The sequence below is a fragment of the Rhinoderma darwinii genome, chromosome 4, assembly GCF_050947455.1.
Source record: "Rhinoderma darwinii isolate aRhiDar2 chromosome 4, aRhiDar2.hap1, whole genome shotgun sequence".
Classification (NCBI taxonomy): domain Eukaryota; kingdom Metazoa; phylum Chordata; class Amphibia; order Anura; family Rhinodermatidae; genus Rhinoderma; species Rhinoderma darwinii.
Window position 1 is genome coordinate 265453085 of NC_134690.1, and position 17013 is coordinate 265470097.

At 41.9% G+C, this 17013-nt stretch overlaps 1 protein-coding gene across 1 annotated transcript in view; it reads right to left on the minus strand.

Moving 5' to 3' along the window:
- The window catches only part of FMN2 (formin 2), a 302966-nt gene that overhangs the window by 19689 nt on the left and 266264 nt on the right, over positions 1-17013 (minus strand). The window contains exon 17 of the mRNA XM_075862445.1: positions 297-378. Within this exon, the coding sequence (XP_075718560.1) occupies positions 297-378 (82 nt within the window). The remainder of the gene's footprint in view (positions 1-296; positions 379-17013) is intronic.

Here is a 17013-nt window from a genome sequence, read left to right on the forward strand (position 1 = left end):
GCAGCTGATCGGTGCGGGGTTCGGGTGTCGGACCCCCACCGATCGTATACTGATGACCTACCTGGAGGAGAGGTCATTAGTTGTCTGGTAGTGGACAACTCCTTTAACTATTAGTGCGAAACTATTGCCGAAAGTTGGACCCCCACCAATTGGATATTGATGGCCTATCCTGAGGATGGCAATCAATTTTATTTTACCGGACAACCCCTCATTTGTAATGATGGTACAAAAACAATGACCCCAAAGTAAATTTTGCTACTCACTAGTATAAATTCAGCAAATATTTAAATACTCACAATTCCTGTTTCATGTTTGGGTTTCACTATAATTGACGTCTTTTCTTTCTTTTGCTTATACACTTCTTCTGCTTCTTTTAACCTGAAAAGGGTTTTAAAGTTAATTCTGCAATTCTGTAATCTATTGTCATAAAAGTACATTTAAAAAAAAAAGACATTAATTTTCTATTTTGTGAGATAAAAATGAATGTACGTTAGAAACAAGGATGTTATAGAATACTATTGCCACTGTCACTGCCAGTTCCATTTGCAGGCTATATTTTTCTGTTTTGTCTCTTTCAACTCTTGTCTCTTAACTCTTTCAATAAAAATAATAGTCAAGGGGGAGAGGGGAAGGGGATGGTAGAAGGCAGGGTAGGAGGCTGTAGTGTAGTACGCAATTAAATAAAGGAACATTGCTAACTATAGGTATATTAAGTACAATCAGCATGGCTACATCAAAATACAGTCACAAGTTCCAAAGGAGGTCCATGGAGATTACTCCAAAAAGTGAATGGGAGACGTCCGGTATATTAATCAAGGGGCATGTGAACAGAAGGACTGGTCTGGTTTGAAAGTTGTTACCTCTAATATAGTAGAATGTATTTTATATGTTTCATTTTAATAGGCTTCTAGTTTAGTATTCGTGCTTTTATATATTGATTGCAAGAAAGCTGGAGTTTTTCTGTTTTTTCAAATTCCTGCTTAAATTTGCTTTAGTAGACAGAAACCGCTTTCCCTAAGTAAAGGTATGTCTTAAATAAAGCTCATAAGGGCACTTTGTGATTAATATGTAATGTTAGGCCTTGAAGATGTACTAGATACATCTCAAATATGGCATGGTTCCTGTTACTCTAGGAACCTATGATAAGTTGCCAAGCACACTTTTGTCGTCGTGTGAATGGCTATCTTTGTATAACGATATCCTTCAAGCTTTTTTACAAATAAACTAAACTGACCCTTTTGGGCAAATTTCATTGTATTGACACATGTTTTCTGAATACTTGGATGGTCTCCGCTGGTCACTGTAAACTCTATTGATAATTAGGAACTACTCGAGTGAAATCTGTGTAGGCTTACAAAAGAAGTGAATTACGTTGACACCTCCGTATAGCATATTGCATATAGCGAAGCTTTCCAAGAGGATAGTTAAGGCTCAAAGCGAAGGTTGCAGATAGAGTTACTACCTTTCCCATCAAAAGGAGAAAAAATGGGTGTGGTTGGGGGCAGGGCGTGAATTGGTGGAGTTGTAAGGGAAAGGTTGTGTGAAAGTAACCCTAGGCTACGTGTGTTCCAGGCTCTATATTACGTTCTTTTGGTAAAGAATAGCCCAAAGGATTACGTCCAGGAGTGAAGATACATTTTCTTTGTGTCCGCATGTACTGTGTGCAGTAGCTGGGACTGGAGCATCTTCATTATATGTCACTAGCAGCACAGCTGCTCATTCCTTGTCCTACCAGTGATGTATAATGAGGGAGTCTTCACTCCTGTGTGATGTCTGCACATATATGGTGGCAATAATGACTATATGATAGAGAATTCATAGAACATGTATTGATAATCCTTGTTGGGTAAAGTTATAGAGTAGTGTTTGAACCATAGGCAAAGTCCTTATAGAGAAACTCAAATCACTATGTGTCCTCCTCTGCTCTATAACCTTCCCAAACAAGGGTTAACAATAAATCCTCTTTCATTTCTCTATTATATAGTATGTTTGCCAGTTATAGAAACAGGTCATCATTATACTGCATTGATCTCATCTCTAAGAGATAACTATGATGTATAACTATTGCTATGTTTAGCAAAATTACTCTATATATAATGGGGAATTGATAAAGATGATTTATTTTTAAGACTTTAGTTTTCTAACAAACGGGGTTAAGTTTAGGCACTCTCTTATCTACTCCCCTTTGTTAGTGCTGCTTGTTTTGAAGACCACTCCTCCTCTTTGGGCAAGCCCTGCTTCTACAGTCCAGTCTGTGTGATACTTCTGTTCCCCAGTTTGTGCGATACTTCTGTTCCCCAGTCTGTGCGATACTTCTGTTCCCCAGTCTGTGGGTTCAGGCCCCATGTAGGTAGAGTGCACCTCCCGCTTCTCTTCGTCTCATCATGCTGCTGTTTCACACGGACTTCCCTACTGCTCAGCGACTGTGATCAGTCCATGCAGGGGGTACCAACCCCTTCTGCTGCCGGAGGTGAAACGTGAAATGCCTCGTCCATTGCAGATTTCAATTGTACAAAATTTCCATTTCAAATCACATTCCACAAAAGTAAATTGAATTTACATGAATCCTATTCACATGCTGTGGAAAAATTTCACAGTGTATAGTGCATCGCCTGCATGTTGCAGAATTTTGCTGGGGACATCCCTGCTGGTCTATGGAAGTGAATGTGTTAATGGGCACATTTCTTAATCATGTCCAGTGGTTCACTCACTTCCTCAGGCTTTAATGCTGTCTGGTGCCTTGAATACTGGTCCACAACTAGGTTGGCAGGAGCTGAGGATGCAGGGATCCTGCCATAAGGATGGCCAGGGACAGGCATGTGGTCACTAACCCAAATAGACAGTCAGGGACAAGCGTATGGCCACTTAGGGACAGGCGTATGGCCACTAACATACATAGGGACAGGCTTACGCTTGTAACAGGCACATACACGCACACACACCAAATTTTCCTACATTACAGTAGCTATAGCACGGTGATACACAATCTAGTGTTTTGCTCCCTCAATTACCTTTATATCCTGTCTAAGGATAAGAATTAATGTTACACATTGTGTGGCTGGTTATTATAACGATTCACTGAAATTAGATAATGTGTGTCGTTCAATATTCAATATAGTTCACCGCCTGGAAGAACGATTAAAAATAAGTTTATTGGTTAAATTCATAAAATTGTGGCTCTACTAGCCGTTGATGCCAGACCAGGCTAAAGCAAAAGATTGCGACACGATAGGTGGTGTGGAGTGATAAATGTCTCTTTCCCCCCAAAGAAACCACCTATCTGTTTATTGTATAATAACGCTATATCTTTGCCATTAAATGTCTATCTAAATCCTCTATCTAAATCCAAAAATTTTTGTGGCTCTACTAGCCGTTGATGCCAGACCAGGCTAAAGCAAAAGATTGCGACACGATAGGTGGTGTGGAGTGATAAATGTCTCTTTCCCCCCAAAGAAACCACCTATCTGTTTATTGTATAATAACGCTATATCTTTGCCATTAAATGTGTATCTAAATCCTCTATCTAAATCCTACGCGTTTCATCATCACATGTAAAGTGATGCTTCCTCAGGGATTGATAGATTTGGATTTATTTCAAATATCGAGGTGATAACAATATAACAGCACTGGATAGCACTGTTTTTGTGCTGATTCATAGTCTCCAGACGCATGCACGGCACTGATGCATTGGCCGTACGCGCGCCGAGGAAACTAAGGGCTTAAAAAGGCTGAGAGCCCGCCCTCCAAAGGTAGTCCCCTAGGTAAACCGCCAATCCGCATATTACACGGCAACCAGTGACGTGCCGGAGGCGGGGTCCCGAGGACCTAGCAACCGATGGGGGTTCCTGGACGACAAAAGCGTCCTTGGTAACTGGGGGACGCTAGACGCGGCTCCTTAGTTGTCAATTGACAAAAATACATAGTGTGGATATAATGGTAACATACGGCCCTGTAGAAAAGGGCCGTGTTAATACATGGGGAGGAGCTCAATTGTAGAGGGAATCGTCTCACTCCGAGACTGACTCCCCAAAATACCATAATTCTACCCCATATCCGTCCGAGATCAAAAGTGGGTAGTGTCCCATCACATAATAAGCATGAGTAGAAAAAAGAGATTGCGGCCAACCCGTACTAAATAGACCTAGGGAGGGCGCAACGTCAGATTATTTTGCGGCTAATGGTAAAAAGTTCAATAGCGCACTATTGGCCAACAAGAAAAAATACCTATGTCGTATATAAGATGTATATATCCAATAGTGTCAATGAACCACATCCAACCCTGTATGAAAAACGCGGCGCAAAAAAAACCGCGGTAGAAACCGCATGGTGTGCATGAGAACAGAGGTATAAATAGAAAATTGCATGTCTAGGTATGTTAAAATGAAGTCTATGGTACATTGTGTACATGCCCAGACTGAACATCAGTTAAAATAGTGTAATTAGAGGAAACACGAATAGGAGATTTGTTCATTAATGCCTTGTGGGCTAACAGTCTACAATCTAAATATCCATTCAGCCTCTTTTTGGAGTATTTTCCTGTCCAGGTCCCCCCCTCTAGGGAGGGGTCTCACCTGTTCTATACCTTGGAAAGCCAAGGATGTAGCATCCCCGTCATGGCAGGACCACACATGTCTTGCTACTGGGGTATCTACTTTCCTTCTGACGTCACCAATGTGGTCCCGTATCCTTCTCCTGAATTCCCTTTTGGTCTTCCCCACGTATTGTAGGCCACATTTACATGTCATGAGATAAACAATACCCTTTGTTTTACAATTTATGAATGACCTGTTGTCAAAGGTTTTGCCAGTATGAGTACTTGTAAAATTCTTACTGCATAGTATGGATTCGCAGGCCCTGCATGTTCCACATCTGTATGTCCCTCTAGCACTATTTTCCAGCCATGTGCCACATTGTGTGACCGGTTGTAAGTGGCTATGGAACAATCGGTCCCTGAGATTGCGTCCCCTCCTATAGGTAATGAGCGGGGCGTCCCCAACCAGGGTCCCCACATCAGGATCTGCCTTTAGGATGCCCCAAAAACGTTTGAGGACCTCCCTCACCTCTCTATTAGCAGAGTCAAAAGTACCAATAACTCTAATGGGTTCTTCATGCATATCCTTTGGTTTAGGGTTGAGCAGGTCGTCTCTATTGCAACCCAACGCATTCTGATATGCACCGCTCAGCACCTCCCTAGGGTAGCCCCTATGTCTGAACCTATTTTCAAGGTCACGTGCGGATATCCTAAAGTCCCTGATGGTCGAACAGTTTCTCCGTGCCCTGAGATATTGGCCCTTCGGTATGCCTCTCTTCAGATTAATTGGATGACAACTTTCCCATTGTAGTATGCTATTGGTCGCCGTTTCTTTGCGATACATATTGGTTTCTAACAGCCCTGTGTCCGTCTTGGATATCGTGATGTCCAGGAAGGTGATTCTAGTATCTTGAATTTCGGATGTGAAAAAAAGACCTAGTTCATTGGCATTCAAGATCTCCACAAATTCCTTAAATTCCTCCCTGGTCCCTGTCCATAGAATGAGAACATCATCTATGAATCTCATCTAGAGCAGAATACATGATGACCATTTGTCCATGAGCTCGCTGAACACAACTTCCTTTTCCCACCAGCCCAGATATAGGTTCGCAAAGGTGGGTGCACATGGACTACCCATGGCCACTCCTCTGAGTTGGTGGTAGATCTTTTGATCAAATAAAAAGAAGTTGTGTTCTAGGACAAACCTCAATAGTTCAATCACAAATTTATTGTGGGCCTGGTATTGTACCCCTTTATCCATCAAAAAGTGTTCGATAGCTCTACATCCCTGACTATGTGGAATGGAGCTATATAAGGACTCTACATCAAGAGATGCCAATAGTGTCTGGCCATCACACCGTATACCCTCAAGCCTCCTCAGCACATCCATGGTGTCCCTCACGTATGATGGCAGGGACACCACGAATGGCCTAAGGACCTGATCAAGGTATACGCTCGCATTTTGAGTGAGGCTGTCAATCCCAGACACTATGGGACGACCCTTGAGAGGGTACAAGCCCTTATGTACCTTGGGTAAGCTGTAAAATGTTGCCGTTAATGGGAACTCTTTCAACATGAAGTTCATTTCCCTATCGTTTATGAGGTTATCCGATTTTGCTGGGCCAAGGATATTTTTTAATTTCTCCTTAAATATACTCATTGGGTTGCTGGGCAGGACCCCATAACAGTCTCGATCATCCAGAATGTCATGGCACATCTTACTGTATTGAGAGCGATTTAACACCACTATATTACCCCCTTTATCCGAGGTCATAACTTGGCCAAAAATGCTCGTTTTTTAAAAATAAAAACGTTACTGTAATCTACATTGCAGCGCCTATCTGCTGCAATAGCAGATAGGGGTTGCAAAATCTGGTGACAGAGCCTCTTTAAGTGGAAAAAGTTCTTTAAGATGCATAATAAGCGACAATGCCAGGAACTAGGTATTATGGAAGAGGATCTTCCACACTTCAGACTATTAGAGGATCTTTGGGAGGAGGGTCACAGGGAGGAGGGCAAGGGCCCATTTACGGAGCTAAGGGTCCCATCAACCAAATATGCACCCCTTAGTGACAATACCTCCATTGATGTTTTTGTGAAGGTAGTGGAGGATCAACTCAAATTGATTAATCATAAGGAGCACGGCTCCAACTTTTCCAGTAGAGAGATGGCAGCTTTGTTATCTTTAGAGATGGACGATAATATCATTATTAAACCCTCGGATAAAGGGGGTAATATAGTGGTGTTAAATCGCTCTCAATACAGTAAGATGTGCCATGACATTCTGGATGATCGAGACTGTTATGGGGTCCTGCCCAGCAACCCAATGAGTATATTTAAGGAGAAATTAAAAAATATCCTTGGCCCAGCAAAATCGGATAACCTCATAAACGATAGGGAAATGAACTTCATGTTGAAAGAGTTCCCATTAACGGCAACATTTTACAGCTTACCCAAGGTACATAAGGGCTTGTACCCTCTCAAGGGTCGTCCCATAGTGTCTGGGATTGACAGCCTCACTCAAAATGCGAGCGTATACCTTGATCAGGTCCTTAGGCCATTCGTGGTGTCCCTGCCATCATACGTGAGGGACACCATGGATGTGCTGAGGAGGCTTGAGGGTATACGGTGTGATGGCCAGACACTATTGGCATCTCTTGATGTAGAGTCCTTATATAGCTCCATTCCACATAGTCAGGGATGTAGAGCTATCGAACACTTTTTGATGGATAAAGGGGTACAATACCAGGCCCACAATAAATTTGTGATTGAACTATTGAGGTTTGTCCTAGAACACAACTTCTTTTTATTTGATCAAAAGATCTACCACCAACTCAGAGGAGTGGCCATGGGTAGTCCATGTGCACCCACCTTTGCGAACCTATATCTGGCCTGGTGGGAAAAGGAAGTTGTGTTCAGCGAGCTCATGGACAAATGGTCATCATGTATTCTGCTCTGGATGAGATTCATAGATGATGTTCTCATTCTATGGACAGGGACCAGGGAGGAATTTAAGGAATTTGTGGAGATCTTGAATGCCAATGAACTAGGTCTTTTTTTCACATCCGAAATTCAAGATACTAGAATCACCTTCCTGGACATCACGATATCCAAGACGGACACAGGGCTGTTAGAAACCAACATGTATCGCAAAGAAACGGCGACCAATAGCCTTCTACAATGGGAAAGTTGTCATCCAATTAATCTGAAGAGAGGCATACCGAAGGGCCAATATCTCAGGGCACGGAGAAACTGTTCGACCATCAGGGACTTTAGGATATCCGCACGTGACCTTGAAAATAGGTTCAGACATAGGGGCTACCCTAGGGAGGTGCTGAGAGGTGCATATCAGAATGCGTTGGGTTGCAATAGAGACGACCTGCTCAACCCTAAACCAAAGGATATGCATGAAGAACCCATTAGAGTTATTGGCACTTTTGACTCTGCTAATAGAGAGGTGAGGGAGGTCCTCAAACGTTTTTGGGGCATCCTAAAGGCAGATCCTGATGTGGGGACCCTGGTTGGGGATGCCCCGCTCATTACCTATAGGAGGGGACGCAATCTCAGGGACCGATTGGTCCATAGCCACTTACAACCGGTCACACAATGTGGCACATGGCTGGAAAATAGTGCTAGAGGGACATATAGATGTGGAACATGCAGGGCCTGCGAATCCATACTATGCAGTAAGAATTTTACAAGTACTCATACTGGCAAAACCTTTGACAACAGGTCATTCATAAATTGTAAAACAAAGGGTATTGTTTATCTCATGACATGTAAATGTGGCCTACAATACGTGGGGAAGACCAAAAGGGAATTCAGGAGAAGGATACGGGACCACATTGGTGACGTCAGAAGGAAAGTAGATACCCCAGTAGCAAGACATGTGTGGTCCTGCCATGACGGGGATGCTACATCCTTGGCTTTCCAAGGTATAGAACAGGTGAGACCCCTCCCTAGAGGGGGGGACCTGGACAGGAAAATACTCCAAAAAGAGGCTGAATGGATATTTAGATTGCAGACTGTTAGCCCGCAAGGCATTAATGAACAAATCTCCTATTCGTGTTTCCTCTAATTACACTATTTTACCTGATGTTCAGTCTGGGCATGTACACAATGTACCATAGACTTCATTTTAACATACCTAGACATGCAATTTTCTATTTATACCTCTGTTCTCATGCACACCATGCGGTTTCTACCGCGGTTTTTTTTGCGCCGCGTTTTTCATACAGGGTTGGATGTGGTTCATTGACACTATTGGATATATACATCTTATATACGACATAGGTATTTTTTCTTGTTGGCCAATAGTGCGCTATTGAACTTTTTACCATTAGCCGCAAAATAATCTGACGTTGCGCCCTCCCTAGGTCTATTTAGTACGGGTTGGCCGCAATCTCTTTTTTCTACTCATGCTTATTATGTGATGGGACACTACCCACTTTTGATCTCGGACGGATATGGGGTAGAATTATGGTATTTTGGGGAGTCAGTCTCGGAGTGAGACGATTCCCTCTACAATTGAGCTCCTCCCCATGTATTAACACGGCCCTTTTCTACAGGGCCGTATGTTACCATTATATCCACACTATGTATTTTTGTCAATTGACAACTAAGGAGCCGCGTCTAGCGTCCCCCAGTTACCATGGACGCTTTTGTCGTCCAGGAACCCCCATCGGTTGCTAGGTCCTCGGGACCCCGCCTCCGGCACGTCACTGGTTGCCGTGTAATATGCGGATTGGCGGTTTACCTAGGGTACTACCTTTGGAGGGCGGGCTCTCAGCCTTTTTAAGCCCTTAGTTTCCTCGGCGCGCGTACGGCCAATGCATCAGTGCCGTGCATGCGTCTGGAGACTATGAATCAGCACAAAAACAGTGCTATCCAGTGCTGTTATATTGTTATCACCTCGATATTTGAAATAAATCCAAATCTATCAATCCCTGAGGAAGCATCACTTTACATGTGATGATGAAACGCGTAGGATTTAGATAGAGGATTTAGATACACATTTAATGGCAAAGATATAGCGTTATTATACAATAAACAGATAGGTGGTTTCTTTGGGGGGAAAGAGACATTTATCACTCCACACCACCTATCGTGTCGCAATCTTTTGCTTTAGCCTGGTCTGGCATCAACGGCTAGTAGAGCCACAAAAATTTTGGGATTTAGATAGAGGATTTAGATAGACATTTAATGGCAAAGATATAGCGTTATTATACAATAAACAGATAGGTGGTTTCTTTGGGGGGAAAGAGACATTTATCACTCCACACCACCTATCGTGTCGCAATCTTTTGCTTTAGCCTGGTCTGGCATCAACGGCTAGTAGAGCCACAATTTTATGAATTTAACCAATAAACTTATTTTTAATCGTTCTTCCAGGCCCTGGTTATTATAACCTTTCCTTTGCTGTAATCATTAGCCTGTTTTTTTTCATGACTTTCTTAAACAGCGCTGTATTTAGATATTCAAAATGGTCTGATACCATCACACTCGCTAAAATTGTATACCATTAGATTATATGCTATATCTATCCAGTATTTTGTCATGACATGTCTCTGTGACAATATTAACTGGTTTACCCTGCTCACTGCGCCTTATATTAGTATTGGTATTTTGGGAGCTTTCATGTCTTTTGCAGTGTTTAGGGTTGTCATTCTATGCCTGCTGTATTTTCTTCTTTTGTCCTTGTTTTATTTTGGATACTCTTTAATATATTTTTATGTATAATAAACTTTCGTTTTGACGTTTTCAAAATTTTTTTGGGGTGTATTAGACTTCTTGTCTCTTTTGTTTTCTTTTTTTTTGCTAAATATACAGTACTGCGCAAAAGTTTTAGGCAGTTGTGGAAAAATGTTCACACAGAGTTTTTTGCCACGGAAACCGCATCAGAAACCGCTGCAAAAAACGGCCAAAATAACCTCTCATTGATTTCGAAAGGAGGCGGAGGCATTTTCTTCCCGCGAGTGGAAATAACGCTCGCAGGAAAAAGAAGCGACATGCCCTTTTTTCGGGCGTTTCTCTCTCTGACCTCCCATTGACATCATTGGGAGGCATAGCAAGCGTTTTTCGCTGCGTTTTTTGCCTGCGGCACTAGATGGTTGCAGTCGAAAAAGTGGCAAAAAGTGTGCAGGCAGGTCAAAATCTGCCTCAAAATTCCTGAAGGAATTTTGAGGCAGATTTTTCTGCTTGCAAAAAACTCAGTGTGAACAGGGCCTAAGAATCCTTAAAAATATGGAAGTGTTAATATTTTATTTTTTTATCAATTAACAAGATACAAAGTGAATGAACAGAAGAGAAATCTAAATCAAATCAATATTTGGTGTCACCACCCTATGCCTTCAAAACAGCATCAATTCTTCTAGGTACACTTGCAGAAAGTCATGGCTTTTTAAGGATTATAGTCAGGTGTATGATTAACCAATTATACCAAACAGGTGATAATGATCATCATTTTCAGGTTGAAAGACAGTCATTAACTGCAACAGAAACTGCTGTGTAGGGGGATTAAAACAGAGATATCAACATCATCAAGATTGTCTGGGATTACATTAAAAAACAGAAGGATTTGAGGATGCCTACATCAACAGAAGATCTGTGGTTAGTTCTCCAAGATGTTTAGATCAACCTCCCTGCCGAGTTCCTTCAAAAACTGTGTGCAAGTGTACCTAGAAAAATTGATGCTGTTTTAAAGCAAAGGGTGGTCACACCAAATATTAATTTGATATAGATTTTTCTTCTTTTCATTCACTTTGCATTTTCTTAATTGATAGAAAAAAACTATTAACACCTCTATTTTTGAAAGCTTTCTTACTTTGTAGCATTTTTCCACTACTACCTAAAACTTTTTCACAGTACTGTGTGTATGTACACTACCGCTCAAAAGTTTGGGGTCACCCAGACAATTTTGTGTTTTCCATGAAAACTCACACTTATATTTATCAAATGAGTTGCAAAATGACTAAAAAATATAGTCAAGACAATGATAAGGTTAGAAATAATGATTTTTATTTCAAATAATAATTTTATCCTTCAAACTTTGCTTTCGTCAAAGAATGCTCCATTTGCAGCAATTAAAGCATTGCAGACCTTTGGCATTCTAGCTGTTAATTTGTTGAGGTAATTGGGAGAAATTTCACCCCATTCTTCCAGAAGCCCCTCCCACAAGTTCGATTGGCTTGATGGGCACTTCTTGCGTACCATACGGTCAAGCTGCTCCCACAACAGCTCTATGGGGTTGAGATCTGGTGACTGCGCTGGCCAATCCATTACAGATAGAATACCAGCTGCCTGCTTCTTCCCTAAATAGTTCTTGCATAATTTGGAGGTGTGCTTTGGGTCATTGTCCTGTTGTAGGATGAAATTGGCTCCAATCAAGCGCTGTCCACAGGGTATGACATGGCGTTGCAAAATGGAGTGATAGCCTTCCTTATTCAAAATCCCTTTTACCTTGTACAAATCTCCCACTTTACCAGCACCAAAGCAACCCCAGACCATCACATTACCTCCACCATGCTTGACAGTGGCGTCAGGCACTCTTCCAGCATCTTTTCAGTTGCTCTGCGTCTCACAAATGTTCCTCTGTGTGATCCAAACACCTCAAACTTCGATTCGTCTGTCCATAACACTTTTTTCCAATCTTCCTCTGTCCAATGTCTGTGTGCTTTTGCCCATATTAATCTTTTCCTTTTATTAGCCAGTCTCAGATATGGCTTTTTCTTTGCCACTCTGCCCTGAAGGCCAGCATCCCGGAGTCGCCTCTTCACTGTAGACGTTGACACTGGCGTTTTGCGGGAACTATTTAATGAAGCTGCCAGTTGAGGACCTGTGAGGCGTCTATTTCTCAAACTAGAGACTCTAAAGTACTTGTCTTGTTGTTCAGTTATGCAGCGGGGCCTCCCACTTCTCTTTCTACTCTGGTTAGAGCCTGTTTGTGCTGTCCTCTGAAGGGAGTAGTACACACCGTTGTAGGAAATCTTCAGTTTCTTGGCAATTTCTCGCATGGAATAGTCTTCATTTCTAAGAACAAGAATAGACTGTCGAGTTTCACATGAAAGCTCTCTTTTTCTAGCCATTTTGAGAGTTTAATCGAACCCACAAATATTATGCTCCAGATTCTCAACTAGCTCAATGGAAGGTCAGTTTTATAGCTCCTCTAAACAGCAAAACTGTTTACAGCGGTGCTAACATAATTGCACAAGGGGTTTCAAGTGTTTTCTAATCATCCATTAGCCTTCTAACACAGTTAGCAAACACAATGTACCATTAGAACAATGGAGTGATGGTTGCTGGAAATGGGCCTCTATACACCTATGTAGATATTGCATTAAAAACCAGACGTTTGCAGCTAGAATAGTCATTTAGCACATTAACAATGTATAGAGTGTATCTCTGATTAACTTAGCGTTATCTTCATTGAAAAAAACTGCTTTTCTTGCAAAAATAAGGAAATTTCTAAGTGACCCTAAACTTTTGAACGGTAGTGTGTGTGTATATATATATATATATATATATATATATATATATATACACAAAGTCCAGCAGCATCGGCAGCGTGTGGGTGCAGGCTCTGAGGGACAGACCAAGTCCCAGATACACAGAAGTAAAAAAATGAGCAGCAACTCCAATAGTAAGGGTTAAAAAAGTGGGTACTTTTATTGCCCGTGCAACGTTTCAGCTCCGCTTGAGAAAGGCTCCAGTGAACGGAGCTGAAACGTTGCACGGGCTATAAAAGTACCCACTTTTTTCACCCTTACTATTGGAGTTGCTGCTCATTTTTTGACTTTTATATATATATATATATATATATATATATATATATATGGGCCCTCCGCATATGTGTGGAGGTAAGGGGTCTAAATTGAGGTCTGGCCTGGGGTGTAAATTCATTTTAAGGGTCTGATTGAGGTGTAAACTAGATTAGGGGTCTAAATTTAGTTGGCAGGTTGGTAGACTGAATTATTTTTGGTGTCTCAATTAATTTAGGCGTTTAGTCAGGTATCTAAATTAATTTAGGGGTCTGGATGGGGGTCTAAATTAATTTAGGAATCTGGCTAGAAGTTTGAATTAACTTAGGGTTCTAGTCGGGTGCTGAATTGATTTAGGGATCTGGTCGGGAGACGGAATTATTTTGGGGTCTCATCGGCGGTCTGAATTAATTTAGTGGTCTGGTTGATTGTCTGAATTCATTAAGGAATCTGCATGGAAGTCTGAATTAATTTAGGGGTCTGGTCGGAGGGCTGAAATTATTTGGGAGTGTGGATGGGAGACTGAACTCATTTAGGGGTCTGGTTGGGAGACTGAATTGACTTGAGTGTCTGATTGCGGGTGTAAATTAAGTTAGGGGTCTGGTCGGGAGTCTTAATTAATTTAAGGGTCTGGTCGGGGGTATGAATATATTGTGTGTCCAGTGTCAATGCCGGTGGCGTGGGTGCAACCTGGGAGGAGGAGGTGGAGATTATGTCCAGACATACTACAGCAGTGGAGAGCCTGCAGCAGTCAGCACTACAACTTGGTGAGTGACTGCTGTGTAAAAGCAACAGATTCAGTGCAATGATTTTTTTTATGTCCACCCCCCCCCCCCCCGAAACACCTCCTGTTTCCTCCTTGGCCTCCTACAGAGCCCCCGCCCACCTGTCTCCCCCTGCTCACCCAAGGAGCCCCTGTCATGGTGCGTATCTCTCCTACCACTCCCGCCCTTGCCACTTCCTGCTCTTCCCCCACAGAGCTCTGCCACCTAATCTCTACCCTTTTTCCCCTATTAGAATACCTGCCTACCAACTGTTTTCACCCTGCCCCTCCATAGAAAGTGAGCCGAGCGTGTGCCGGGGACAGGTAAGAACACTGCGGCGGAGAGCGTAGGATCCTTACTAGAAAAACACACGAACATTAATACACTATTTATCTGTATTCTGTGTTTGAATATTTCTCACTTTCTGTCTGACATCCTCTCTTTCCTCTCTCCCCACAAAGCACCAGCATTTCCTGGTTGGGCTGTTAATAGTGGCTATGATGACTCATATGACTGTCATCTACTGCTTCATCAGTGACTCACACCCTATACCCCTCATGATTGGCTGTAGTAGAGGGTGGGCTGCTTGCAAGGCATTATGGAAAGCTGGCAGTCATGATGTCCTTCAACTTTGTCTTCTTCTGAACTGTAAAATGGCGGCCACCATTTTGAGTGATTTGTGCGGGACGAATCCCAAAAGTTTCAGATACACTAATATTCTAAACTTTCGGAAAATCCGTAACAAATTAAATTTGCGCATCTCTACTACAGACCCCAGTCCAAACAGATCAGGCACACAGTTTATACAAACACATAACACTTACACTCTCACACAGTCTTCTTCAAATCTATTTCTGTGAAGCATTGATGTTCTGCCCCCTGGCTTGAGGACCTGAATAGATGTGGTCATGTGAACTTATATTTGCAGGTCCTTCAATTACTCCTGCATACATCTGTGTCTAAGGTTCATTACACATTGCAGTTTTGTCACAAAATTTGCCACCATTTGGAATAAATAAACTGAGAAATCTGCAAAGTGCAATAATTTCTGTGTACATGCAAATAAAAATGTTTACCAGCCTCAACCACGGTTGCAGATAATGTATTGAATCCTGGCTTTTAAAGAAGAAGGATGTATGATCATGGTGCTCCAGAACAACAGATCTATAAATTATTAAGTACTACCTCAAAACAAGCCATAGGGACTAAGATTAGCTATTGGGGGTGTCCATTAGAGTTTATCAGAGTGGGTACATATCGATAAAAGCTTATTTCTGACTTTCTTATTAAAAATACCAACACCTTAATTTAAAACAATACTCAGTACAAGAGCGGAGCTCTTAAAAGGCACAGAAACTACTGTATCACCATATAATTAAGGCCTCTATTAAGACCTACAAGCAGCTGTATTCTTGTATGCCTTCGCAAAGAGTCTCTTCCTTTGGAGGGATGGTTTTAAAGCTAAAAGAACTGAAATCCTTAAATACATACGCAAATGTACATATGTAATCATTAGACTAGGGGTCCACGGCGATATAGGGTCGCCCTCAAATCACAGTTAAACTGTCACGTTACCAAAACATTAGTGTTTTTATGTGGGTAGAAAATGTATGCAGCAATCGGCTATCGTAGCAAGTGGCTCAAGACTTTTTGCTCATAGGGAAACATTGAGATTACGTATGAATCAGTCTATTGGTAATATTATCATGACTTGGGAGTAACTCGTGTCACTGTGATGCCCTAGCCTAAATTTAACAACTGTATGATTGCCTAAGCGACCACAAAAGCAAAATACCAAACAGACCACCTATCTCACCCAATTGTCTGAACTATAGCTAGAAAAAAAAAAGCAAAGTACAGTAGCAGACCTGGAAAGTTGCTGGACCAATTTTATAATAGTGGCACACAGAAAAGTAACAATAATCAAAGCACTAGAGCACATAAGCACACTTCCCAGAGAGCCATGACACACTTTGCAGGGTCACCAACAGCAAATTTGAGATTATAAGCTACACAACCAAACCAATCAGTAGACTCCATCCTATCTAACCTACAACTCCACTTAGAAGAGGATTCCTCTACCCCAAAAGGTTTAACAACCTCGAACTACTCTCTGCCTAAGTCACGTACAGCAGCACCCCTGAAGCAAACGATCACTAGAAATTAGCCCATAAAAAATCTTACATAAGCTTGAGTTTCCCCCAGAAGTTGCTAACCACATGCAGACAACTTGAATATATTTAAAATATCAGACAAAGCGGTTTTAGAGACTATCCTCAAAAACATGCTACAAGTACTACATGAAACTAGAGGCTGATACTAGAGCAATGTCTCAAACCTATATTCTACTTGGAGAGATTGGATGTTTTTTTAAGTTTCTCCTACCTATAGTGACCTAACTTCTTGGCACAATTCCATTTGCTGATCTCCTCTATTCCCTCCTTCTGACCATCCGTGCCTGTGCCCCCTTTGAGGCTATGTGTTATGACACAACAGGTCTGGCGCAACATTTTTCTCTTTGTATCCTCTATTTATGTACAATATTTTGATACACACGAATAGGAGCCAAATGTTTTCTATAAACTATCTTATACTGATTTAAAGGGGTTGTCCAGTCCCTAAAAATGTATGGCCTATCCTCAGGACTGGCCATCAATAACTGATGGGTCGAGGTCCGACTCCCAGGACCACCGCCGATCAGCTGTTTTGAAGGTGGTGCAGTTGTTGTACGATAGGCTGCTTCTCTTTCATCTTTACTTGCTCACGGTGAATCGTCATTAAAGTGAATGGGAGAAAAGGCTGCAATAACTGTGAATCACCGCTAAATGCGTGTCGGAGATTCACAGGATAGGCCATCAATTTTTATGGACTGGACACCCCCTTTAATAATGTTATTAATACAGCCTATCAGTGCCTCTTTACCTGCTGCACCAGGTGATTGCTTCTTATTTTGTATGTGGTA